We start from the raw sequence: 25,486 nt of genomic DNA, 5'->3' as shown, positions 1-25,486 counted from the left end.
TATCAATTCCAGAACACGTTCATCATGCTGAAAAGACACCCCATGCCCATTAGCAGTCACTCCTCTTTCCTCCTCCCCCCAGCCCCTGGCAACCACTAATCTACTTTCTGTCACTATGGATTTGCCTATGCTGGACATTTCACATAAATCACACAGTATTTGTCCTCTTGTGTCTGTTTGTCACTTAGCATAATGTTTTCAAGGTTCATCTATGCTGTAGAATGTGTCAGCACTTCATTTCTTTTTATGGCCAAGTAATATTCCATTGTAGTGATAGACCACCCTTGGTTACTCATTCATAGTTTGTTTTTCGGGGTTTTGTTTTTTTTGTTTTTTCTGTTTGTTTGTTTGTTTGTTTGTTTGTTTGTTGAGATGGAGTATCTGTCTCCTAGGCTAGAGTGTGGTGGTGCAATGTCAGCTCACTGCAACCTCTGCCTCCTGGGTTCAAGCAATTCTCCTGCTTCAGCCTCCCAAGTAGCTGGGACTACAGGTGCACACCACCATGTCTAGCTAATTTTTGTATTTTTAGTAGAGATGGGATTTCATGATATTGGTCAGGCTGGTCTGGAACCCCTGACCTCAGGTTATCCACCTACCTCGGTCTCCCAAAGTGTCGGGATCACAGGCGTGAGCCACCGTGCCTGGCCTTTGCTCATTCATAGTTGATAGACATTTAGGTTGTTTCACTTTTTGGTCTACTATGAATAATGCTTTTAGGAACATTTCTGTAGAAGTTTTTGTGCGAATTTATAGGAGTTTTTTTTGTTTTGCTCTGTTTTGTTTTGTTTTAGAGATAGGGTCTTGCTCTGTCACTCAGGCTAGAGTACAGCTCCTGAGAGGCTGGGTCTATAGGCAATCATCACTGTGCCTGGCTAATTTTTATATTTATTGTAAAGATGGGGTCTTGTTTTATCGCCCAAGCTGGCATTGAACTCCTGCCTCAAGTGATCCTCCTGCCTTGGCCTCCCAAAGTGCTGGGATCACAGGCATGAGCCAAACTTATGTTTGCCTGGCCCCAAACTTATGTTTTTGGTTCCCTTGACTAGATATATACCTAGGAGTGGAATTGCTGGGTCATGTGATATCTCATTTTGAGGAACTGCCAAATTCCTTTCCAAAGTGGCTGCACCATTTTACAATCCCACCAGCAGAGACTGAGGGTTCCAACTTCTCCACATCCTTACCCACAGTGGTCAGTGTCCGTCTTTTTTACTTTATCCTGACGGTTACAAAGTAGATTCTCAACATGGTTCTATTTGGAGTGCTTACCAGGTACCAAGTTCTAGGTTCGACTTGTGGGAAAAACAGGGGAGAAGGAGCCATCATCTTTGCCATTAGAGGAATCACAGTAAAGTATGGAGGGAGATAGATAGACACAAGTCTTCATTCATGCATTAATTAGTATATGCCAGGCAATGAATGGGTTAGACACCATGGGAGACACCAAAATAGGCAGAATATAGTCTGTACGCTAATGAACTCTTCTAATGAAGAATATGGGACCTTTGTCGGGAGCCTTGGCTCCTGCCTGTAATCTCAATACTTTGGGATGCCAAGGCAGGAGGATTGCTCTAGGCCAGTAATTCAAGACTAGCCTGGGAAGCATAACAAGATGTCATCTTTGCAATAAATAAAAAAAAGATGGCTGGGCATGGTGCCACATGGCTATAGTGCCAGCTACTCAGAAGGCTGAGAGAAAGATTGCTTGAGCCCAGGAGGTCAAGGCTGTAGTAAGCCACGAGCCATGATTGTGCCACTGCACTCCAGCCTGGGTGACAGAGTGAGATCCTGTCTCCAAACACACACACACACACACACACACACACACACACACACACAGACGACCTTCACCAGCAGTCTATCCTCCCAGCCATCTATCCACTTCCATCTATCTCTCTATCCATCTAAACCCTCATCTACCCAGTCATCCATCCACCCATCAATCAAACATTCAATAGCCAGTCCATCAAGACATTCACCTATCCATTTATCCACCTATTCATCCAACTACCCATTTACCCATACAATCACTGGCCACCTGTCTATCCATCCATCTTTCATTCATCCATCCATCTATCCAACCATCTACCTAACCAACTATATGCAATCATCCACCCATCCATTTACCAACCATTGCACCACCAGCCCATCAAATCACCTACCCATCCTTCCAGACAGCCAGCCACTCACCTGTCCATCCATCCAACTTCTCATCTACTAACCCAACTATCTGTCCTCCTGTCCATCCATTCATCTTTCCTTCCATCTGTCCATTTAAACACCAGTTCATCAAAGTATCCACCCATCCATCCAACCACCCATTTTAGCCAACCAACCATCCTTCTACCCATCCTTCCCTCTGTCTACCCATTAGTCAAATCCCTGATCCACCCATCCTAGACACTGGAGCCAGGACCCCAGCTTGGCTAAGTCAGGCTGGGCAAGTAGAGGGCACCAAGCTGAGTGCTCCAGGATGCTGCTGATTGAACACAAGCCAGGGGGATCTCCAAGCCAGGCTTTCTCCTCCACTTAGACACAAGGCTTTTGCTCCCTGATAGAAAACTCTTTTACCCTCTATACTCTGAGTGGTTACAGACCCCACTGTTTTGGATTATACTTTGGGACATACATTTCTCACCAGTTTCCACTTTCAAAGATGGTTCTTTAGACATGGAATCATTCATTACGTGTGGTGCCCACCACATTCTGCACCTTCCTATGTGCCAGGAACCTGTCAGGTCCTGTCATCTAATTTCCACAATGGCACTGGGAGACAGATGCTAGGTCAACCAACACTTTTCAGATGAGAAAACTGAGCCTCAAAGAGGTGACATACCTTTCCCAGGGTGACACAGTGTGTGCATGGGGGAACCCAGGCCTGCCGGCCCTTTCTACGGTCTTGCAGAGGAGAATTCCTGTCTCCGAGGAATGTTTCCAGAGATGTTACCACCTGGGAGACCAGGCCGCGCCTGCTCTCCGTGTGCAGAGGTGGGAGTGAAGGACACTGAAGGTTGAGGGAATGGGAATGATCACAACCAGCCTTTCCACTCACCTCTCAACCCCAGCCTGCCCTCAGATGTGGAGGCTTTCCTCTGTGAGGCCAACCCCTCCCTTTGCTCAGCCATTCCCATCATTCTCTGCTCCTGGTTAGCATGTCAGTTCCTCAACTCCCATCAAGCAAGGCCTCCCTCTTTTTTTTTTTTCCTTTCTCTCTTTCTTTCTTTCTCTTTATTTCTCTCTCTCTCTCTCTCTCTCTCTCTCTCTCTCTCTCTCTCTCTCCCGAGACAGAGTCTCAGTCTGTCACCCATGCTGGAGTGCAGTGGCACGATCTCTGCTCAATGCAACCTCTGCCTCCCAGGTTCAAGTGATTCTCATGCCTCAGCCTCCTGAGTAGCTGGTATTACAGGCATGTGCCACCGTGCCAGCTAATTTTTGTATTTTTAGTAGAGACAGGGTTTTGCCATGTTGGCCAGGCTGACCTCAAATGATCCGCCTGCCTTGGCCTCCCAAGGTGCTGGGATTACAGGCGTGAGCCACCACACCCAGCCAAGGCCTCCCTCCTGACAACTTTGGCCCTTCCTGCACTTCCCTGGCCATTGTCATTCTGGTTTGCTGAATGTGCATCTCCCAGCAGGTGAAACGTTCCAGGAAGCAGGGACTGGTTCCAGCACCTAGGAACGTACAGAGCAGGTGCTGGACAAATGTTTGCTGCAGATTCAGCCTCTCTAAAATTTTCTCTGACTTCCTGCCACCCATATCCTCTCCAGAGGCCCCTAACCCCTTCCTCCCTCCCAAGGGCCTCCATCCAACACACCTGCCAGGTTCCAGCTCCTGGGGCACTCCAAGTTCAAGGCTGATCCCTGCCAGGGACCCTGGCTCTCACCCAGGGCCAGGCACAGGTTAAACATTAATAGGCAATGCCTGCAGCATTGCCTTATCCCCTCACCTCCTCCATGAAGCCTCCCTGATGCCTGGGCCAATGACCCCAAGCACTTGGAGAGTGTCTGGTGGCTCTTTTCCTGGTTAGACATGCCTGAGAGTGGGCTTCTCTACACAGATGGGGTCTGTCACATAGCCCCAGCAGCTGGCCCAGCCAGCATCAGCTGTTTGCTGAGAGAATACATGAATAGATGGCCGTGTGTGGCCGAGAGAGGCCAGAGCCACCAGCTCAGGTGGCAGCACCTAGTGGGATCTGGTTCCCTTGGACAAAGGCCAGTGTAGCGGGCAGGTGAATAAATCATGAGGGACCTGGAATGGAACTGGGGCAGGATGATGACCTCATTCTGGGAGTTGAAGAGTGGGCAGCTGGGTGGGGAGTGGGCTGGGGGCATGGCAAGGAAGCCTGAGAGGCCAGCAGGGGCTGCCCGGCTCACCTCCACCCATTTTCCTTGAGAAGCAAGAGGTTGAAGGTCAGCAGGACCAGGTGGAGGTCCTGGCAGGACACAGGGAGATGGGCAATGCAGAGGGACCCTGGGGAGGAGGGAGGGAGGGAGGGTGCAGTACAGAGGGACCCTGGGAAGGAGGGAGGAGGGTTAGCAGTGCAGGGAGACCCTGGGGAGGAGAGAGAGGCTAGCACAGAGGGACCCTGGGGAGGAGGGAGGGAGGCAGGGAGGTGGGCAGCACTGAGGGACCCTGGGGCTCTGGGCTGGGGAGGTGGGGAAGGCCTTTCCAGAATTCTGGAGCTCTCCTGGGAGCGGGATGGTGGGGAGAATAGGAAGAACAAGGAAGGACAGACAGAAAGACGGACCAACACAAGAAAGGGCTTGCAGCAACAGAGGGAAGGAGCCATTAGAGAGATGGGCTGAGTGGGTCAGAGACAGCAGAGACACCACTGGACCCAGACTGAGAGAGAAGGTGGCGGGTCAGAGGGGATGGAGACGGGGCTGCAGGCAAAACAGACACAGAGGCACAGGGGGCAGAGAGGGGCGGGGGTGAGATGGAAAGTGAGCAAGGAGGGTGTGTGGGGCAGCAGGGGGCCTGTGAGCCAGAGATGGAGGCAGAAGGCTGGGGGGAGGAAGCCACAGGCAAGCGGGAGGGCCGGCCACCGGGCCCACAAGGGTGATCAGGTGGAGCCCCGGGCACAGTCTGTGCCAGCATGAGGAGTTCACCAGGCTGACAGGGCCACACGAGGGGCCACGGGGAGCTAGGGAGGGTATGAGACTCTGGGAGACTCTGGGGACATGGGGCTCTCCCAGTTTATGGAGAAGGGACAGAAAGAAGGGCAGCAGGGACCTGGGCCACACCTGCAGCTGCCCACAAGGCCACTCTCCCGCAGGACTGGGGAGGCCGGAGGGGAGCAGCGTCCCTCAGCCAGGAGGAAGTACCAGGCCCTCATCTCCATGGCCCAGCCCCAGGACCCAGCAGAGGGCAGCCTCCCAGCGGGGGACCCCAACCCCTCTGAGGGCACTCCAGGAACCAGCCAGGCCCCTGGCAGCCCAGCAGCCACCCAGAGACGAGCACTCCTCCAGGAGCTCGAGGCCCAGGTGCAGGCAGCCTACGGGCAGGTAATGTGGGCAGGGGTGTGAGGGGACCAGGAGTGAACAGCAGGGACCCCACACCCCAACCGGGGACCCCAGAGGACAGACCCGGGACTCAGTCCAGGGAGGCGACCTGGAGGCAGAGGCCAATGGGGGAGTCTCTCAGGTCGTCAGGGCTGGGGTGGCTTCCCTTCCCAATCTCCACCCTCACCGAGCCCTGCCACTGCCCACACACCGAGGCGGTTCCCTTCTGCTCCTCATCCAAGGGCGGGGCACCAGTCCAGGCAGGGGGTGCCAAGGGCAAGCAAGTGGGGCTCCCCCGAGGTGAGGAGCCCAGGGCCCAGCTGGGGTCCTGGCAGAGAGAAGCAGGGGCTTCCTGGGCTGGGCCAAGTGGCTTCCTCTTTCTGAGAGGCAGTGTGGGAGGGCCCGCATGTCCATACTAACCGGCCTCTGTGCCATTCGGAGGGCACAGCCCACCCTGGCACACTGTGCGCCTGCCTTCCTTCTCCTGGGACCCAGCCCTGCTTCTGAAGACATTAAACCTCCCCTGATTGGGAGAGATTAGAGGCAGGGCTTGGGGGAGGGTGCTGGAGAAGGGGTGTCTGGAAGACCCTCAGGACGCAGTCTGGGGCGTCTGTGCTCTCCAGGGGGCCTTGGGCCCAAGTGGCCCCCCTCAGCAGTGGAGATGCTCAAAGATAATCCCGGATTAGGACCCAAGCCCCGGGCCCAGGTCCCCCGCCTGCCCACCCGCCCCCAGTCTTCCCCACAAAACCCCGGGAAAATCCCCGGCAGTACTCCCAGGCTCTCACCGGGAGCAGCTGGGGGCTGGCAGGAGTCCGCGGGCAGCAGCATCCGCTGAGGCCCAGCCCGGGCCACCCCTGGGGTTCCAGGCCTGGCATGGTTCAGGGCCCATGGGGAACTGTGCCAAGAGGCCCCGGCGCCGGGGCCCTAAGGTAGGAGGGTCAGGGGAGAGCCCAGGCCAGGAGGCTAGAACGGACCTTGAGGGTCAGATGGGATGGGCAGAGCCCTGTGAGGGCCGGGCGGGGTTGGGGGCTGCACACTGCCCCAGGTGGAGATTTTTTTCCTGGAAGTCACAGCCTCTGGCCACCCTGATCTTGGCTCCCACAGACCGCTGGGTCTTCCCTGCCAGGCTCACCAGATCCCCCAGCTGCCCATCCAGCTGCCCCATCCTGGCTGCAGGTCCCCGCTCTCTGCTAGCCAGCCTCCATCTAGGAGACAGAGCTGGGCACAAGGTCCCTCTCTGCCGCTGGCTTTCTCAGTGGCCTTGGCCAAGTCTCTTGCCTTTTCTGGTCCTCAGTTTGCCCAATAGAACAGTTAGAGGATGGACTGTTTCTGCCTAAAGTGCTCACGGGTGAGGGTCCTCTCTCTACCCCCCAGCCCCTTCCCTACTGTCCTGTGCTGGGCTCCAAAGGCAGGAGCAGCTGGTGAGAGGAGTGGGGAGGGCCATCAGGCCCGGAGCTCCGTGGCCACTGCCCCAGCTCATGGCCGGCTCTGCTGCAGGACCCCTGGCAGTGGCTCGGCTCCCCACCAAGGGGCTCCTGCCCCAGCCCCAGCTCCAGCCCCACGGAGCAGGGGGCCCCCAGGCCAGGCATCCAGGGCTACTCAGTGCTCAACAGCCTGGTGGGGCCTGCCTGCATCTTCCTGCGGCCCAGCATTGCCGCCACCCAACTCGTATGTACGGCCGCCCGCCCGCCAACCTGCCTGCCCTTACCCCGTCACGCCAGCCCCTCACCTGCCAGCCCACCTGCCCTTGCCCCTCGCTTTGCCTCTCCTGGAGCTGGGGGGAAGAGGATTGGGTGGGGACATCAGAGCAAAGGCACACAGATCTGGGGTGGGGGTGCAGAGAGAGGAGAGCGTAATGACCCCAGAAACGGAAGAGATCAACAGTGACACTGAGGCTGGTGGGACCAAGTCTGAGGTTCTGCCCAAACCCCAGATCCACCACCAGCAAAGGGAGCACCCTGCCCCAGAAGAGGGTGACGGAGTAGGTGGGGACCGCCCGAGGAGTGACCTAGGCCAGAAGCAGGGAAGGGGGCACCCGGTCGCCCAGGCCAGTGAGCAGGACTGGGTGGGAACCAGGGCTGAGCAGTGAGACAGACACAGGCCCTGCGTGTGCGTGTTGCAGTGTGGGGCTGGGTGGGACGCTGAGAAGCAAGAAGGAAGGGCACAGCCATCAGGAGGAGCGGGGAATTCCTAACCCCTCTGTGCCCTTCAGGACCGGGAGCTGCGGCCCGAGGAGATTGAAGGTAAAGGGTTGGAGAAGGAACTGGTTCCCTGGAGGGGAGGTGGGCATGGGGGGGCATAGGGAGGGGACACAGGGTTGGGGGGCATCGGGTGGGGGCCTCAGTGCTTCCAGGAGGAAGTAGGAGCAAGAAGGCTACAGGGCACCGGTTCAGGGAAATGGGGACAAGACTGAGCAGGGAGGGGATGACAGACCCCCACCCAGCTGTCATTTCTTGGTCTCACTCACCAGGCAGGTGACAGGGCCCCTTTTATATTTGCTCATTCAGCTGACACTTCCTGGGTGCCCACTGTGTGCCTGGCCCTGGCTAAGCACTGGGAAACACAGCCGGCTAGGCAGATATGGCCAGTGCCCTCTGGAGACCAACGTCAGTTAGTCGGCTACAAGTATAAATTGTGAACGTGCTTTCCAGGAAAGGAAAAAACGGGCTGGGGAGCCCACATGTAGAGGGATGGCTTCCTTTAGTAGGTGACAAAAGACCAAATCTCCAAGCGGTCGTGATTTGTTTCCCCACTTTCTTTCTTTCTTTTGAAAATTTCACTGCTGTATCCCCAGTGCCTAGAGCAGAGCTTGGCACATAGTAGATACTCTTCAAATATGTGCTGAAAGAACAAATAACAGGAACAGCACGTTCAAAGGCCCTGAGGCAGCAAAGAGAATCTGATGTTCAGAAGGAGGGATGATTAGACCAAGGGAGAAGGGTAGGTGGGTCCAGGCCAGGATCAGGGGATATGGGGAAGGACTGACCCCACCCTGCCTGGCAGAGCTGCAGGTCGCCTTCCAGGAGTTTGACAGAGACCGGGACGGCTACATCGGCTGCCGGGAGCTGGGTGCCTGCATGCGGACCCTGGGCTACATGCCCACCGAGATGGAGCTCATTGAGATCTCACAACAAATCAGTATGTGCCTCGGACCTATCCCCATCCCCAGTCCTCCAGATGCCTTGGCTGGGCCCAGGAAGCCAAACCCAGATACAGAGGCGACTGCACTGGCTGTCCCCAGAGCCCATGACCTTGGTCATTCTCAAGGCAAGCTCTCTGCCCCTGGAGAATCTCACCCGCCTCTAGGAGGTGGGCACAGCAAGGACTGTGATTCCCATTCTGTAAATGAGGCAACTGAATGGTTAAGGGACTTGTCTAAGGTCACACAGCAAGTCCCTTGGAGCCAGGACTTGAACCCAACCAAACTCTTCAGGAAAATTAAGGAAAGTTCCAAGAAGTTTTGTGGGGGGTTTTGTTGTTGTTGTTGTTGTTTTGGGTTTTTTTTTTTGTTTGTTTGTTTGTTTTTTTGAGATGAGGTCTTGCTCTGTCGCTCAGGAGTGACAATGGCGCTATCTCGGCTCACTGCAACCTCCACCTCCTGGGTTCAAGCAATTCTCCTGCCTCAGCCTCCTGAGTAGGTGGGATTACAGGCACCGGCCACCACGCCCGGCTAATTTTTGTATTTTTAGTAGAGACAGGGTTTCACCTTGTTGGTCAGGCTGGTCTGGAACCTCTGACCTCAGGTGATCCGCCCGCCTCGGCCTCCCAAAGTGCTGGCATTACAGGCGTGAGCCACCACGCCCGGCCCAAGAGGTTTTGAGAGTGGTTTTCCTTTCACCTTTGGCCAAATCCGTGCCTTGTTTGGAGGGCGATTCCCATTGGGAAATATAGATGGCCCAGGCTTCAGATGCAGAAGGAGGAAAGGATCCATTCACGAAGGAAAGGCAGGGGGCAGAGGAGGGAGGGCCAGGGGCGGGGCAGGGGTCTCTGGTGCCCTGGGTCTGTAATGGACGGGACCCCCAGGTGGCGGGAAGGTGGACTTTGAAGACTTCGTGGAGCTGATGGGCCCCAAGCTGCTGGCAGAGACTGCAGACATGATCGGCGTCAGGGAGCTGCGGGACGCCTTCCGGGAGGTGCGGCCACTGGGGCTGAGGGCGGGCGGGGCTGCGTGTCTGCCATGAGTGAGGGGCTGCGCGTGTGAATGACTGTCAGTGACCAGACGCCACGACCAACGCCGCCACAGTTCGACACCAACGGGGACGGCCGCATCAGCGTGGGCGAGCTCCGGGCGGCCCTCAAGGCCCTGCTGGGGGAGCGCCTCAGCCAGCGGGAGGTGGAGGAGATCCTCCAGGACGTGGACCTCAATGGGGACGGCCTGGTCGACTTCGAAGGTACCTACCCCCTGCCGCACATAGCAACACACGCCCTGGAAGGCTCCTAGCAGATAAGAAACCGCACAGCAAGCATCACCACTGTGCACCAGACCCTGTGACACGCACCCCAATGTCCTCTCCTAGTTAATCATCATGCAGAACCCGAGAGGAAGGAATTGTTATCCCCATAGGCAGGAGAAGAAAGTCCTTTCTCAGGAAAGCCTAGGCACTAAGCAAAAGCAGGTAGATGGAGCCAAGATTTGAATCTGGGCAGCCTGATCCAGAACCCAGCTCTTCCTCTATGCTGCATTTCCATAAAGGAGGAAAATGATTAAATAGTAATAGAAGCCAAGGAAAATTACTATGTGGAAATGCATTCCCATAAGTAGGCCCCAGAGTTGCTCCTGAGCTTCCCACCTGTCAAAGCAAAAAGGAAAACAAGTTCCATTACAAGGGTGTGTTTGTTTTTTCCCCCATAAGACGAAGCCCCCTCTTCCTGGCCCTGAGACCTATTCCCTATCAGATCCAGAGGATGCCCTTGCAGACCCTCCCCTCAACCACACTCCCACCCACCCCAAGGCCTGCAGATGGTCCTCACTCCTAGTGCAGTCCAGAGAACAGACCCAAAACCCTGGCTTCATCCTGGCAGAGTTTGTGCGAATGATGTCTCGGTGAGCCTGTACAGAAGCTGGAGGCAGCAGACAGGACTCAAGGACCACAGCCTCTGCCCACCAGCATGTTCCTTGAAGCCCATCGCCTCCAGCAGGGACACCCCTCTCCTCCCCATCCCACCGGTGTGCAGCGCCCTTGCCTGCCTTCACCCCCACCACCACTTCTCTAATAAAGCTGCCTGGCCTCGTCTCTGTCTCTCTGACAGTAAAATATCTCCAAGCTTGGGGAGATGGCTTTTGTCTCTCACTTGCTCATCCTGGAGGCTCCAGTATTTGGCCCCCAAAATCAAGGACCGGGAGTGTCCTCTTGGATCACAAGTCCCTTCCATTGTGAGCTCCAGGAAGATGGGGACCCTCTCTTCTTCCTCTCTGGATCCTGGACCCAGCCCAGAGCAAGTGTCAGGAAACATCCCTAGCAAGTAAACAGAGCCTTCTTGTCCCGAGCTCAGGCATGTGTTGGCCTCCACATTTCCTGCCGTGTATCCTGAGAACAGCTCCTGCTAGCTCCATGATGACATTTGAGCATGGAGAAAGTACCGCAGAAAGACTTTTCCCAAGCTTGATGTCACTTTTCCTGCAGTAGCCTTGGAGGCACACTGCTCAGAGCTCCCCTCAAGAACGTGTAGTTCAACTTAGAGGATGGAGTGGGTGAGTTAGCAGAAGGGCTCAGTCACTGGCCCCTTCAGGAGACACCTCAGCTTTTGGGCTGAAACCTCACTCCTCCAGGGAGCCCCCAGCCACTAACTGAGCACAGCGTGGGGAACCAGGATCTGGACATTTCTCCCTAACGCGAGGCTCCTCTAATGGGCAGTCTTTGCTCCAAGCTCCCCTCTGGGGCAGCCAATGCAGACAGATCGGCATGGAATCAGAGGCTTGCCTGCCCAGTCCTGCTTCCTCCCCCTTTACCTTCCTCCCTAACTCCATCTCAGCATCTTTCCCCTGGAGGACCCCGGACACCCAAAGCATACCCCAGTCTTTAGGGCCCCATTTTCCAGATTGACGAAATTGACAGGCTGAGTGCCCTCATCTGTTCCTGCTGCTATAACAACATACCTTAGACTGGTGTTTTATAAACAGCGTGAATTTATTGCTCACAGTTATGGAGGCTGAGAAGTCCAGGGTCAAGGTGCGGGCAGTTGGGTGTCTGAAGAGGGCCAGGCCTCTGCTTCCAAGGTGGTGCCTTGAGCTGCTTCCTCCAGAGGATGCCTCACGTAGCAGAAAGGCAGGAAGGGCATGAGGGCCTGGCTACTCCCCCCACCCCACCGCCACCCCCAGCCCTTTTATAAGGCACTAATCCCATCCATAAGGGCAGAGCTCTCGTGGCCTAATCATCTTCTGAAGGCCCCACCCCTTACTGTTGTTCCATTGGGGATTGAGTTTCAACATGCATCTTGGAGAGGACACAAACCTCAAGGCCATAGCACGAGGGCCTTGTGAAGTGGCTCATGCATGCAGCCCCAGCACTTTGAGGCCAGGAATTTGAAACCAGCCTGGGCAACACAGCGAGACCCCATCTCTAAAAAAATAAAGCAAAAATTAGCCAGGTGTGGTGGTGCATGCCTGTAGTCCCAGCTATTTGGGAGGCTGAGGTGGGAGGATCACTGGAACCCAGGAGGTTGAGGCTGCAGTGAACTATATGATTGCACCACTGCACTCCAGCCTGGGCAACAGAACAAAACCCTGTCTCTAAAAAACACTTTTTTAACTAAAAATAACATAGACAATAGCACCAAGTCTAAGTGACCTGCTAGAGACCACGTGGCCTCACTGCCCTCTATCCCTACACACTGCCAGGTTATTCTTCCTAAAATGCCACTTGCGTTTTGTCACACCCCTGTTCAGGACCTGGCCATGACTTTCCATTATCCCCAGGTTAATCCAGGGCCTTTGCCTGCACAGAGGCTCCAGGAGAACACAGGACTGGCATAAAGCCACACACAATCAGGATGAAGGGCGGTGGGACTTGCACCCAGGCCCGGGGACTCTGAAACCACAGTGCCAACTATGGAGGGTGCCTCAGGGTCAGGACAGGCCCAGGCCAGATCTCGGCCTCTTCTAGCTATGGCGCAGGCCTCATCTGCAGCTCCTGCCTGGTGGGAGCAAACAAGCCCTGTCCTTCCTCGTCATGAAGGGGTGAGAGCTCCCAGTGCCTGTGCCTGGTCCTCACACGGTGCCTGCCAACAAGATGGCCCTGGGACAAAGCAGGCAGGCGGCCTGGAGATGTGCCCTGCACATTCTGGAGACTGGATGCCGAGGTGCTAGAGCTGGCCGCAGGGGCCTCAGCACCACTCTCCTGGCAGATCTCAATTAATCCTTAATCCTCAATTAGGTAATCGCCTCTGCCAATCTGGCAGAACTGGGGATGAGGATAAGTTGCCCCAGGCTCAGTGGCTTCTCTGAGAGCCAGGGTCCACACTCCCACCCTTCCTTCCACCACCCTCACGGCTGGTACAGATGGTATTGCTGCCTGAAAAGATGTCTGTCCCTGCTGCAGGGGCTGAGGGGTAGTGATGGCCATGAGGAAGAGGGTAATCAGAACCCCACTCAGGGTCAGCCTCCCACCCCCTCCCCAGGCCTCAGCCTGGCAGGCTCTGTGGCTAGAGAACTGGGAGTGGCTGTGTAGTGTCTGAATCGGGGCAATGTGTCTGCTGGCAAAAGAAGTGCTCCCAGCTCCCCCAGATCTCACACACACCTCCCAACAGACAGCAGCTGGAGCAAGGGATCCCTTAAGACTGTGAGATTGAGGCTGCAGTGGGCTGGGGAAGGAACAGTGGGAAGGGTTGAAACTACGGCAAGTCCAGAACCCCTGCCCCGCTACAGAGGGCACCTGCTGCCCAACTCCTCCGACTCTTGCCAGTCAGAGCAGCCCCAAGCTATAAGAGCTTCTGATTTAGGCCAGGTGCAGCGGCTCATGCCTGTAATCCCAGCACTTTGGGAGGCCAAGGCGGGTGAACCACCTGAGGTCAGGAGTTTGAGATCAGCCGGCCAGCATGGTGAAATCCTGACTCTACCAGAAATACAAAAATTAGCTAGGCATAGTGACAGGCGCCTGTAATCCCAGCTACTCAGGAGACTGAGGCAGGAGAATTGCTTGAACTCGAGAGACAGAGGTTTCAGTTAGCCAAGATTGTGTCACTGAACTCCAGCCTGGGCAACAGAGTGAGATTCATCTCAAAATAAATAATAAACAAACAAACAAACAACAAACAAACAAAAGAGCTGTAGGCTTACAGAATGACTGTGAAGATAGCACAGAGAGTTTCCCAATACCACATGCCCCGATTCCCCTGTATATTAGTCAGGGTTCTCCAGAGAAACAGAACAATAGGATATCTCGGTAGATGATTGATGATTGATAGATAGATAGATAGATAAATAGATAGATCCATAGGGAGTCTTTCAATTGGCTTTGTGTCCCCATCATTGTGTATGTTTGTTTTTAGCACTTTTTATGTTTTGGCACTACAAGCGGCTCTAGGATTATTTGGTATATTTCCTGCCCCAGTCCCAGAATCAGTCATTTCTCCAAGGAGCCCTGGTTCATTTTAGTGGAGAATGGTATTAGACACCAAGATCTGGGGTGTGGCATTGTGCCTAATGCCAGTAATTCCTATACTTTGGGACACCAAGGTGGGAAGATCACTTGAGCCCAGGAGTTCAAGACCAGCCTGGGCAACATAGTGAGACCCCATCTCTACAAAAAAATTTTAAAAATTAGCCAGGTGTAGTAGTGTGCGCCTGTAGTTCCAGCTACTTGGAAGGCTGAAGCGGGAAGATCACTTGTCCCTGGGTGTTCAAGGCTTCAGTGAACTAGGATAGTGCCCAATCCACTACACTGCATCCTGGGCAACAGAGCGAAGCCCTGTCACTCTTAAAAAAAAAAAAAAAAAATGGGGGCAGAGGCCGGTCACAGTGGCTCACACCTGTAATCCCAGGACTCTGGGAGGACAAGGCAGGCAACTCATTTGAGGTCAGGAGTTCAAGACCAGCCTGACCAACACGGTGAAACCCTGCCTCTACTAAAAATGCAAAAAATCAGCCGGGCGTGGTGGCAGGTGCCTGTAATCCCAGCCACTCAGGAGGCACCATGCCCCGTCCCAGAGCAGGAGAATGGCTTGAACCCAGGAGATGGAGGTTGCAGTAAGCTGAAATCCCACCACTGCACTCCAGCCTGGGTGACAGAGAGAGACTGCGTCTCAAAAAAAAAACCGGGCGCGGTGGCTCAAGCCTGTAATCCCAGCACTTTGGGAGGCCGAGACGGGCGGATCACGAGGTCAGGAGATCGAGACCATCCTGGCTAACATGGTGAAACCCCGTCTCTACTAAAATATAAAAAAACTAGCCGGGCGAGGTGGCGGCCGCCTGTAGTCCCAGCTACTCCGGAGGCTGAGGCAGGAGAATGGCGTAAACCCGGGAGGCGAAGCTTGCAGTGAGCTGAGATCCGGCCATTGCACTCCAGCCTGGGCGACAGAGCAAGACTCCGCATCAAAAAAAAAAAAGAAAAGAAAAGAAAAAAAGAAAAGAAAAGGAAAAGAAACGTAGATCTGAACACTACACTGGGTGCTTGTTGCTAGTGGGTGTGGGGCAGGGAGGGACAATTGTTTCCAGGTCTTCTCTGCTGATAACATGAGGAGATATGTGTGTGTGTGCATTCTATTCTGTGTATAAAGACATTTATAAATATTCCTGTACGTAAGCAACTGAATCTCTGTTAAGCTGTACATGAGTTCATCCTGATGCTTCCAACTCCAATCCATTACCACATGGATCATTCTAGCCACCCTACTTGCTTATCTGTAACTTTTCATTCCAACAGTGACCCCCATCATCTATCCTCTGTTTACTTAATTGTTCAGTTCCAGCTACATGTGCAGTGGTTTTGGAACTGTTAACCCATACTCCTGTGGGACACCACTTTCTCAACTCCAGTGCGGTGCTTATGTGCAGTTCCTTTTGCCTTTAGTCTTACAGACTCCCTCATTTCTAGGTCAGCACCTTATTCCCCCAGCCCCTACAGTGAAGTTGTTGCATACATTTGTAGTATAGCTAGTTTCTTTGGTTGCATTCTGCATTCCATCCTGGGATCCACTGACCTCCAAGATGAATTTTTTTTAATTTGCATACATTAAAGTTTTTTCAGCCGGGCACCGTGGCTCACGCCTGTAATCCACTTTGGGAAGCCAAGGAAGGAGGATTGCATGAGCCCAGGAGTTGGACGCGGCAGTGAGCCACGATCACACCACCGCACTCCAGTCTGGGCAATAGAGCAAGACCCTGAATCAAAAAAAAACACACAAAAAGTTGGCCAGGCATAGTGGCTCACGCCTGTAATCCCAGCACTTTGGGAGGCCAAGGCGGGTGGACCACGAGGTCAGGAGTTCGAGACCAGTCTGGCCAACATGGTGAAACCCCATCTCTATTAAAAATACAGAAACTAACTGGGCGTGGTGGCGTGCACTTGTAGTTCCAGCTACTGGGGAGGCGGAGGCAGGAGAATCGCTTGAACCCGAGTGGCAGAAGTTGCAGTGAGCTGAGATTATGCCACTGCACTCCTGCCTGGGCAACAGAGTGAGACTCTGTCTCAAAACACACACACACACAAAAAAAAACAAAAACAAGAGGTTTCCTTATACAGAAGAGTTTCACCCCCCTATGCCTCACTGATTCAGTTCTACTCCCTCTACCCCAGGCCCCAGTGACCAATGGTCTGTTCAACTACTATATAGTTTTCCCTTTTCTAGAATGTCATAGAATTGGAATCATACAGTATGTGGCTTGTTCAGACTGACTTCTTTCACTTAGCAATACGCATTTAAGATTTATCAATGTCTTTTCATGGCTAGATAGGTGATTTCCTTTCATTGCCCAATAATATTCTATTGTATGGATATGTCAGTTTGTTTATCCATTCACCTATTTTTTTTTTTTTTTTTTTTTGAGACAGCGTCTCACTGTCAGCAAGGCTGGAGTACAGTGGCGCAATCTCGGCTCACTGCAACCTCTGCCTCCTGGGTTCAAGGGATTCTCCTGCCTCAGCCTCCCCAGTAGCTGGGATTATAGGCACCCACCATCATGGCCGGCTAATTCTTGTATTGTTAGTAGAGAAGGGGTTTCACCATGTTGGTCAGGCTGGTCTCGAACTCCTGGCCTCAGGTGATCCACCTGCCTCGGCCTCCCAAAGTGCTGGGATTCCAGGCATGAGCTACCACGCCCGACCCCATTCACCTATTAAAGGGCATCTCGTTGCTTCCAGTTTCGGAGATTATAAAACTGCTATAAACATGCACATGTTTTTGTGTGGTCATACATTTTCAAATCAGTTGGGTCAACACTCAGGAACACAACTGCTGGATCATAGAGTAAGTCTATGTTTACTTTTGGAAGAAGCAACCAAACCATCTTCTGAAATGGCTGTACCCTTCTGCATCCCTACCCACAGTAAGTGCAAGTCTCCGCTGCTCCACACCCTTGCCAGCAACTGACATTGCCAGGTTTTAGATTTTAGCTATTCTAACAAGAATGGAGCGGTATCTCCTTGTTTATCCATTCTTTTTTTTTTTTTTTTTTTTTTTTTTGAGAAGGAGTCTCGCTGTGTCACCCAGACTGGAGTGTAATGGCACGATCTCGGCTCACTGCAACTTCCGCCTCCCAGGTTTAAGAGATTCTCCTGCCTCAGCCTCCCAAGTAGCTGGGACTACGGGCATGTGCCACCACGCCTGGCTAATTTCTTGTATTTTTAGCAGAGACGGGGTTTCACTGTGTTAGCCAGGATGGTCTTGGTCTCCTGACCTTGTGATCCGCCCACCTCGGCCTCCCAAAGTGCTGGGATTACAGGTATGAGCTACCGTGCCCAGCCCATCCATTGATTTTTCAACATTTTATTGCAAAACTTTTCAAACAGGCCTCGCATGGTGGCTCCACACCTGTAATCCCAGCACTTTGGGAGGCCAAGGAGGGCGGATCACTTGAGATCAGGAGTTCCAGACCAGCCTGGCCAACATGGTGAAAACTTGACTCTACTAAAAATACAAAAAAATTAGCCAGGCGTGGTGGTGCACACCTATAATCCTAGCTACTCGGGGGGCTGAGGCAGGAGAATCGTTTGAACCCAGGTGGTTGAGGTTGTAGGGAGCCGAGATCTCGCCACTGCACTCCAGCCTGGGCAACAGAGCAAGACTCTGTCTCTAAATAAATAAATAAATTGGCTGGTTGCCGTGGCTCACACCTGTAATCCCAACATTTTGGAAGCCAAGGCAGGTGGATCACCTGAGGTCAGGAGTTCAAGACTATCCTGGCCAACATGGTGAACCCCATCTCTACTAAAAATACAAAAATTAGCCAGGTGTGGTGGCACACGCCTGTAGTCCCAGCTACTCTGGAGGCTGAGGCACAAGAATCGCTTGAACCCAAGGGGGCAGAGGTTGCAGTAAGCCAAGATCAAGGCACTACACTCTAGCCTGGGCGACGCAGCAAGTCTACCGTCTCAAAATAAAAAACTTTCAAACATACGAAAAAAGTTGAAAGGATTGCATAGAAATACAATGCTGGTCACTAAAATGAAGTTTTAATTCACTAGGCAAGCCAACGAGAGCCCATCTATGGGCTGAATTTAGCCCATAGATGGGTGTGCCCCACTTTTCAACTTCTGATTTGGAGGCTGCAATGGTTAAAGGCTGCAAAATCCAGGGGATGAGCTCTGGGTCTGAGGGCTGAGACCAGAGGGGAGCCCCTGAAGCATTGTACCAAGGAATCTGTGCTATCTTCCCTCGAATTAGACAAAGTCCTCTCTCTAAGATAGGCCACAGTTGTTACCACCCAACCCTCTCAGAGAACTCTGTGCCCCTCCTGCCATAGCCCGCTGCTCCAAGGAAGAGGGACATCTGAACCTACTGTAGGGCCAAGCCAGTGGCTCCCGCCTGTAATCCCAGCACTTTGGGAGGTTGAGGCAGGAGGATTCCTTGAGCCCAGGAGGTCAAGACTGCAGTGAGCCATGTTTGCATCACTGCACTCAAACCTGGGTGACAGGGTAAGACCCTGTCTCAAAAATAAATAAATAAATTCAAGATTAAACCCCTCAGGCACCTCCCAAGCAAATCCCTTCCCCCAAACATAGGTGTTATGGACTAAATGTTTGTGTCTCCCCAAAATTCATATGCTGAAGCCTCACTCCTAGTGTGGCTGTGTTTGGAGATAGGCCTCTAAGGAGGTAATTAAGGTTAAATGAAGCCATAAGGGCAGGGCTCTGATTTGATAGGATTAGTGTCCTTTTTTTTTTTGTTTTTTCACTTTTTTTTTTTGAGATGGGTCTTGCTCTGTTGCCCAGGCTGGAGTACAGTTGCACAATCAAGGCTCAATCTCAACCTCCTGGGCTCAAGCGATCCTCCCACCACAGCCCCCCAAGTAACTGGGACTACAGGCATCTGCCAGCACACCCAGCTAATTTTTGTATTTTTTGTAGAGACAGGGTCTCACTATGTTGCCCAGGCTGGTCTTGAAGCAATCCTCCCGCCTCAGCTTCCCAGTGTGCTGGGATTACAGGAGTTAGCCATCAAGCCGGGCCCTTCTGTTTTTTAGATGTGGGATCTCACTATGTTGCCCAGGCTGGACTCAAACTCCTGGGCTCAATCAAGTCTTCCATGAGAGTCTCCCAAGTAGCTGAGATTACAGTCTTGCACCTCCCTGCCCAGTTTCCAGGATTGACGTACTTATAAGAAGAGATATTAGAAAGCTTGTTCTTTCTCTCTGCACCAAGGAGCACATATGAAGACATAGCCAGATATAGCTTGTAAAGGTGGCTATTTACAAGCCAGGAAGAGAGCCCTCACCAGAAACCAACTGTGCTAGCATCCTGATCTCAAACTTGCAGCCTCCAGAACCATGAGAAAATAAATTTTAGTTGTTTAAGCCACCCAGTCTATGATATTTTGTTTTGTTTGTGGAATTAGGCCAGTGGCTCTTGCCTGTAATCCCAGCGCTTTGAGAGGCTGAGGCAAGAGGATTGTTTGAGCCCAGGAGGTCAAGGCTGCAGTGACTAATATGATGGGCAGTGGAGAAAGTAGGAAGGTATGAGGTGTGGAAATGTCAGAGGCGTTTGAACCAGAGCAACTTCATCTTGAATAGGAGCTGGGTAAAATGAGGCTGAGAACTACTGGGCTGCAGATGGTTAAGGTATTCTAAGTCACAGGATGAGACAGGAGGTCAGCACAAGACACAGGTCATAAGTACCGTGCTGATAAAATAGGTTGCAGTAAAGAGGCCAGCTAAAACCCACCAAAACCAAGATGGTGATGAGAGTGACCTCTGGTCATCCTCGCTGCTACATTCCCATCTGTAAACTGATGCCATGGCAATGTCAGGAAGTTACCCTATATGATCTAAAAAGGGAGGCATGAATAATCCACCCCTTGTTTAGCATATCATCAAGAAATAATCAGAAAAATGGGCAACCAGTAGCCCTTAGGGCCGCTCTGTCTATGGAGTAGCCATTCTTTTATTCCTTTACTTTCTAAATAAACTTGCTTTCACTTTACTCTGTGGACTCGCCCTAAATTATTTCTTGTGCAAGATCCAAGAACCCTCTAGTGGGATATGGATCCAGGCCCCTTTCCTGTAACAGAGGGAGGTGGGCTTGGTGGTTCCCAGAGGAGGTGTAACTTTCAGCGGCTCCTCTTCACCTACTGTCCACAGCAGAGTTCTCTGGCGCGCACCCTCGGTGCCACCGGTAGAAGCAGAAGCCCTTGGGTGACCTAATCAACACCTTTTCAACAGTAGTTCCGTTTGAATATGTATTAGAAAACTATAAATAGTGAGCACACGATTAAATGGACATTATTCCTTTTCCTTTCCATTTAAGATTTTTAAAAGTGAATTAATTAAAAGGAAATGTTAAATAGATGGCAAAACTGATGGAGTTTTCCTAATGGCTGGAGTAAGGGAAGCACTGGATTCCGTGGTCAACTCAGCTTCCTTACATCCAGGTCACCTAAGGTGCCCTTCCTGCCCCTGTGGTTATGTCCACGGCTCCACCTCCACTTCCCAGTGAACTCTCCGGCAGAAAAAAAAAAGGAAAGAAAAAGGCTGGTTCTCAAACACATGTTGTGCTCTCCCATTTCCTAAGATTTTGCACATGCCAGTCCCTCTACCTGGAGTGTCCCCTCGGTCTCTGCTTCCACCCTCACCTACTCGAATGCCACCTGCTCCGGAGAGATTTCTGTGAGGCCACCCGGCAGGCCCTTCCTCTAAGTTCCAATGCACCCTGTCCCATTCTCCCTTGTGGCCACTGACTTACTGCAATGTAAGGAAGATGTTGCTTCCCTGTCTCAGAGAATAAAGCCTCCTTGAGTACAGAGGCCATGGCCTGTTCATTTCTTTAACCTCAGGGTTCAGTACAAAGCATGAGATGGAGGAGGGAGTCAGAACATGGTTTTTGTGTGGTTTCTTGGGTTTTGTTTTGTTTTGGGTTTGGTTTTTTTTTGAGACGGAGACTTGCCCTGTCACCCAGGCTGGAGTGCAATGGCACAGTCTTGGCTCACTGCAACCTCTGTTCGAATGATTCTCCTGCCTCAGCCTCCCGAGTAGCTGGGATTACAGGTGCCTGCCACCACGCCCAGCTAATTTTTGTATTTTTAGTAGAGACAGGGGTTTCACCATGTTCGATCACGAGGTCGAACTCCTGACCTCGTGATCAGCCTGCCTCGGCCTCTCAAAGTGCTGGGATTACAGGCGTGAGCCACTGCGCCCGGCCAGAACATGTTTGTTGGATGGATGGATGGATGGATGGATGGATGAATGAATGAATGAATGAATGACTGTCCTGGAGATGAAGATCTACAAAGCTGGGAGCATGAAGGTACACAAGGCCAGAGGAGTCTGAGTTTGGGGAAGGAGCCTGGGAGAAAGGGCTAGTGAGTGGAGGAGGGTCTGAGGTGTAAGTTTATGGGGAATGAGATTTGAGGGGAGGGGTCTGAGTGGTGGAGTGGAAAGGTATGGGGGCCCTGGAGTGGGACAGGAAGCTCTTTATGACTATTCATTTAATACACACAACCCAATGAGATTGTCATTTTCCCCATTTTACGGATGGGGAAACTGAGGGATACTGAGGTGAGAAACTTGCCTGGGGGAAATCGCTAGTGGGGGTGGTACTGAGATTCGAATCCAGGCTGTTGGCTCCAGTCTGTGCTCTTGACCAGTTTGGTCCGGGGCCCTGCACACAAGTAATCCCGAAGGTTTGCCCTACGGCCATTGTCACTAACTGAGGCAGCGGTGCGGGGCCTTGGGAGTGCGGGCAAAGGGGTCCTTGAGGTCGCCCTTGGACCTGAGGACAAGCCAAGCCGCAGGAAGAACGGTGCGCGGCGGCAAACATGAAGGGCCCGTTGCCATGGGAACAAACGCAGGCCTCGGGCGGGCGCATGCGCAGATCGGGGAGAGGGTGTTGAACCGGTGAAAGGTGACGTAAAAGCGCACGGGGTGGGGCGCGGGGCTCGGGACGTCAAAGCCCTGCGTCCTTCGGCCCCCGGAGCGGAGAAGCGCGCACGGTAGCAGTGACAGCGGCCACGGCAGCGGCGACAGCAACCCCTGCTGGGCCGAAACTGGACAGAGCGGAGCAGACGTCTGAAGCAGCGCGAGTGAGGCGCGAGGGTAGCGCCCGCGCCCGGGAAGACCCCCTCGGCGCGAACCGGCGGCCCAGCCCCGGGTCCGGGCTCCCGAGGCCCCGCCTCTAGGGCCTGGGGACTAATCGGATTGAAAGCGCGCCGGCCCGGGCCGCGAACTCGCCAATTGCGGAGGGCGGTGGCCACCGCCCAATCCGGAGCAGACAGGTGCGAGGTCCGGAAGGCGGAGGCCAATCGGCGGCGGTTGCGACCTGCTGGGGCAGGTCTCGGCCAATAAGGAGGCTCGAGTGACATCTTCGCCCACCAATCGGGAGTGAGGGAGCATTCGTGCCCGCTCGCCCTTCCGGCCAGACCTCTATTTACCAGGGGCGTGCAGCCCGCTTGCCAATCAGAGCGCGGCTGAGCGGCCCGGCAGCCAACCCCCGAGGAGCGGCCGGCTGGCGTCCGCCGCGCCCAGGAGTTGGGGATGTCCTACAAACCCATCGCCCCTGCCCCCAGCAGCACCCCTGGCTCCAGCACCCCTGGGCCGGGCACCCCGGTCCCTACAGGTGAGGATCCAGCTCCACCCCTGCTCGCCTGCCGGGCGGTCGAGGTCTCGAAGAGAAGACGGCCTGAGTTCTGCAATACTGGGCTTGCCGCCTACCCTCGCTGAGCCTCAGTTTGCTGGCCTGTGAAGTGGGCGTGGTCACGTAAGGGCTTGTAGGTGGAGCGCAGTGGGAGGGATTTGTCCCTGAAGTTGATCAGCATGGAATGAAGCATCCTTTGGAGGGAATCGGGCGAACCCGGTCCTGGGCTTGGAAAAGATGGGAGGCGGCGTCCCTGCCCCGCGCTGACCTCTTACTCGCGCCTGTTGCTGCAGGAAGTGTCCCGTCGCCTTCGGGCTCAGTGCCAGGAGCCGCCGCTCCTTTTAGACCGCTGTTTAACGACTTTGGACCGCCTTCCATGGGCTACGTGCAGGTGAGTGGGGCCAAAGGCTTGCTTATGGATAGGGACTGGAGTCCCCCTCCCCGCCAGGTGCCTGAGCTCACTGCCCTGTTCTCTTTTGACATAGGCGATGAAGCCACCCGGCGCCCAGGGCTCCCAGAGCACCTACACGGACCTGCTGTCAGTCATAGAGGAGATGGGCAAAGAGATCCGGCCCACCTATGCTGGCAGCAAGAGCGCCATGGAGCGCCTGAAGAGAGGTAAGTGAGGCCAGGCCGCCCTGCTTAGGAAACCGACACTGGACTGTCTTCCATTAGGGAAAGAAAGACATCCGGAGGCCACCTGAGCCAAGCCTAGAGGAGGGCCAATATTACTACCCAGAGAGGTGTTTTGAATCGAACTGAAATTGACTCCATTTCCAGGGAAGAGCCTGGGAATTTGTACTTCTACAGGGCAACCTTGAGGATTAACCAAACCTGTAATCTCATCTAGCCGTCATTAGATTTGAATTTCTCTTGCTGAAAGGGGAAAGGGAGTGGGGAGGCAGGGGTCCTCCTCTGGAGGGCAGTGGGTGGGGCTGTATAGGGTTGCTGAGACCCCACCCCACCACCAGGTATCATCCATGCCCGGGCCCTAGTCAGAGAGTGCCTGGCAGAGACAGAGCGGAACGCCCGCACGTAACAGGAAGCGCCTCGACCTCAGCGTCTGGACCTTTCCCGGCCACTGCAGAGCACCCGCTTCTCCCTGGCCTTCATCCCGAGTTGCACTAACCATCCTGGGCTTCCTGTCCTGTGTCCCTTGGTGGGTCCCCTCCAGGAACCAAGGAGCGGCTCTCACTCCAGGTGGCAGCGCTAAGGACATCCCCCCACAACAAGAGTTAGCAGCGAGGTCCCCATGAGTCCCACCCATGACCTGCCAACAGTGTTGCCCACCGGAACTTTCTGTGGTCCCCACCGCTCAGCCCTTCCCAGCCCTTCTCCCACTTTGTCCCGAGCCTCCTTCTCCCCCAGCAGGGGCTCAGGCCTGGCACCTCACTGCCTTGTGTCCTGAGCCATAGTGACTCTTTTATCTGTGTGTCTTTTGCTAAATATGCCCTTTTTATATTAATAAAAGATGATTTGGAGTTGTGCTCTCAGCTCTGAGCCTTTCTGGGTCTGGTTCTTCAGCTAAGCCTGGGTGGGCCAGGCAGAGAGAGGGGAAGAGGAGACTAGGGGTGGGGAGGGTGTGACTAAACAGGGTTTGACTTGCCTCTGTGGGCCATCAGCCTCAGGTGGGACCCGGGCCCTCTCCGCCCCAGGCTCCAGCCCTGGCGCTGAGAGCCCTGGGCCTTCCTGTGGTGCCACCAGGGGGCAGCACAAGGCCTGGCTGCTTCCACAGCCCTTGGCGCTGTGGGCAGCCTGGGCCTGGAGGGCGCTTCCTCTGGATTGGCGGTGATGCCTGGCAGCATGGAAATGCCAGTTCACGTAAGCCACTCCCTCAAACGCCCTAATGCCCTGACAACACCCCAGCCTCTGAATCAGCCCTGAAGGTCTCTGACTCCTCAGAGAGAACGGGCACTGCTGCTTCCAGCACTTGGCCTCACAGTCAAGGGAAGGGGCTGGCCGGGTGCTGCTGTCACTACCCCAGCACCTTGTAGCAGGCTGGGTGGGATCCCATGAGCCCAGGCTTGCGGTGCCTCATGAGGCCTTTGCCCAGACTCTGGGTGGCTGGGTGACCAGACTTGTGGACCCGGAAGGCAGAGGTGGGGGAGGCTTTGTGGAACCATGCAAGGGCTAGCCCAGCCACTCAGAGTGACAGCCCGCTTCTGCCTGGGCGTGTAGCTGGGTGACCGTAGAGGCCTAGGGCCCTGGAGCCCAGCCCTAGGTGGAGGCACGTCAGAGCCGCCAGCTTCTGGCTAGACTGGTGGGGAGGCATTTCCTCTACCCTGGGTCCCAAATCTAAGGACTGGGTGAGAAGAGGAGAGTGGGCCTGGGACCCCCTTTATCAAACTCCACCTTGTCACTGTACACAGGCGGGCTGGGCTAGGGTGGAGATAGGAACTAAGAGTCTTTGGGGACCCCAGTCAGCACAGAGGGACTAAGAAGTGCCAGAATTTAGGCAATGACCTCTTTCCCACTGCCCGGGGGAACGAAGGCAGGGGCCTGCCTCCCTGCCTCCTCCGCTGCAGGCGGGGCTGCCCGGACCCCGCCGGGGTGGGGAGGGCCAGCCGGGCCCAGGAAAGGGGCGGGGCGGCCGCAGTGACGCGGCGGGCTGCGGGGAGGGACGGCCGGGGCGCCGGCGGGCGGATCGAGAGGAAGGTCGGGGCCATGGGCCGGCACTGCGCCTCGGGAGGGTCCGGCCACCGCTGGAACCCGAGGCCGGGACTGGGGGCGCTCCGGGCTCCGACCTACGGGCCGGCCGGCCCTGCC

The 25,486-nt window shown here is 54.3% G+C and overlaps 3 protein-coding genes across 5 annotated transcripts in view; all 3 read left to right on the top strand.

Moving 5' to 3' along the window:
* Window positions 1–6,099: 6,099 nt before the first annotated feature.
* CABP2 (calcium binding protein 2) lies at window positions 6,100–10,741 on the top strand. 2 transcript variants are annotated; one of them, XM_017857261.1, is made up of 7 exons: window positions 6,100–6,430; window positions 6,999–7,173; window positions 7,714–7,744; window positions 8,505–8,639; window positions 9,525–9,634; window positions 9,745–9,892; window positions 10,524–10,740. In XM_017857261.1, the coding sequence occupies exons 1-7, from the start codon at window positions 6,375–6,377 to the stop codon at window positions 10,547–10,549; spliced, it is 681 nt and encodes a 226-aa protein (XP_017712750.1). In that variant the 5' UTR covers window positions 6,100–6,374; the 3' UTR covers window positions 10,550–10,740. The 2 variants fall into 2 exon arrangements, with proteins under 2 accessions (XP_017712750.1, XP_017712751.1); XM_017857262.1 differs by having other exon boundaries at window positions 6,293–6,430; window positions 6,999–7,169; window positions 10,524–10,741.
* Window positions 10,742–21,973: 11,232 nt separating this feature from the next.
* On the top strand, window positions 21,974–24,213 carry CDK2AP2 (cyclin dependent kinase 2 associated protein 2). 2 transcript variants are annotated; one of them, XM_017857259.1, is made up of 4 exons: window positions 21,974–22,702; window positions 23,014–23,111; window positions 23,206–23,338; window positions 23,692–24,213. In XM_017857259.1, exons 1-4 carry the CDS (start codon window positions 22,621–22,623, stop codon window positions 23,757–23,759), a joined length of 381 nt encoding a protein of 126 aa, XP_017712748.1. In that variant the 5' UTR covers window positions 21,974–22,620; the 3' UTR covers window positions 23,760–24,213. The 2 variants fall into 2 exon arrangements, with proteins under 2 accessions (XP_017712748.1, XP_017712749.1); XM_017857260.1 differs by having other exon boundaries at window positions 22,516–22,843.
* Window positions 24,214–24,459: 246 nt separating this feature from the next.
* The window catches only part of PITPNM1 (phosphatidylinositol transfer protein membrane associated 1), a 15,832-nt gene continuing 14,805 nt past the window's right edge, over window positions 24,460–25,486 (top strand). The window contains exon 1 of the mRNA XM_017857250.1: window positions 24,460–24,541. The gene's annotated coding sequence lies outside the window, so the exon portion shown is untranslated. The remainder of the gene's footprint in view (window positions 24,542–25,486) is intronic.

This window comes from Rhinopithecus bieti, unplaced genomic scaffold (genome assembly GCF_001698545.2).
Source record: "Rhinopithecus bieti isolate Rb0 unplaced genomic scaffold, ASM169854v2 scaffold_44159, whole genome shotgun sequence".
Taxonomy (NCBI): domain Eukaryota; kingdom Metazoa; phylum Chordata; class Mammalia; order Primates; family Cercopithecidae; genus Rhinopithecus; species Rhinopithecus bieti.
This window is presented reverse-complemented; position numbering and strand designations above follow the sequence as displayed.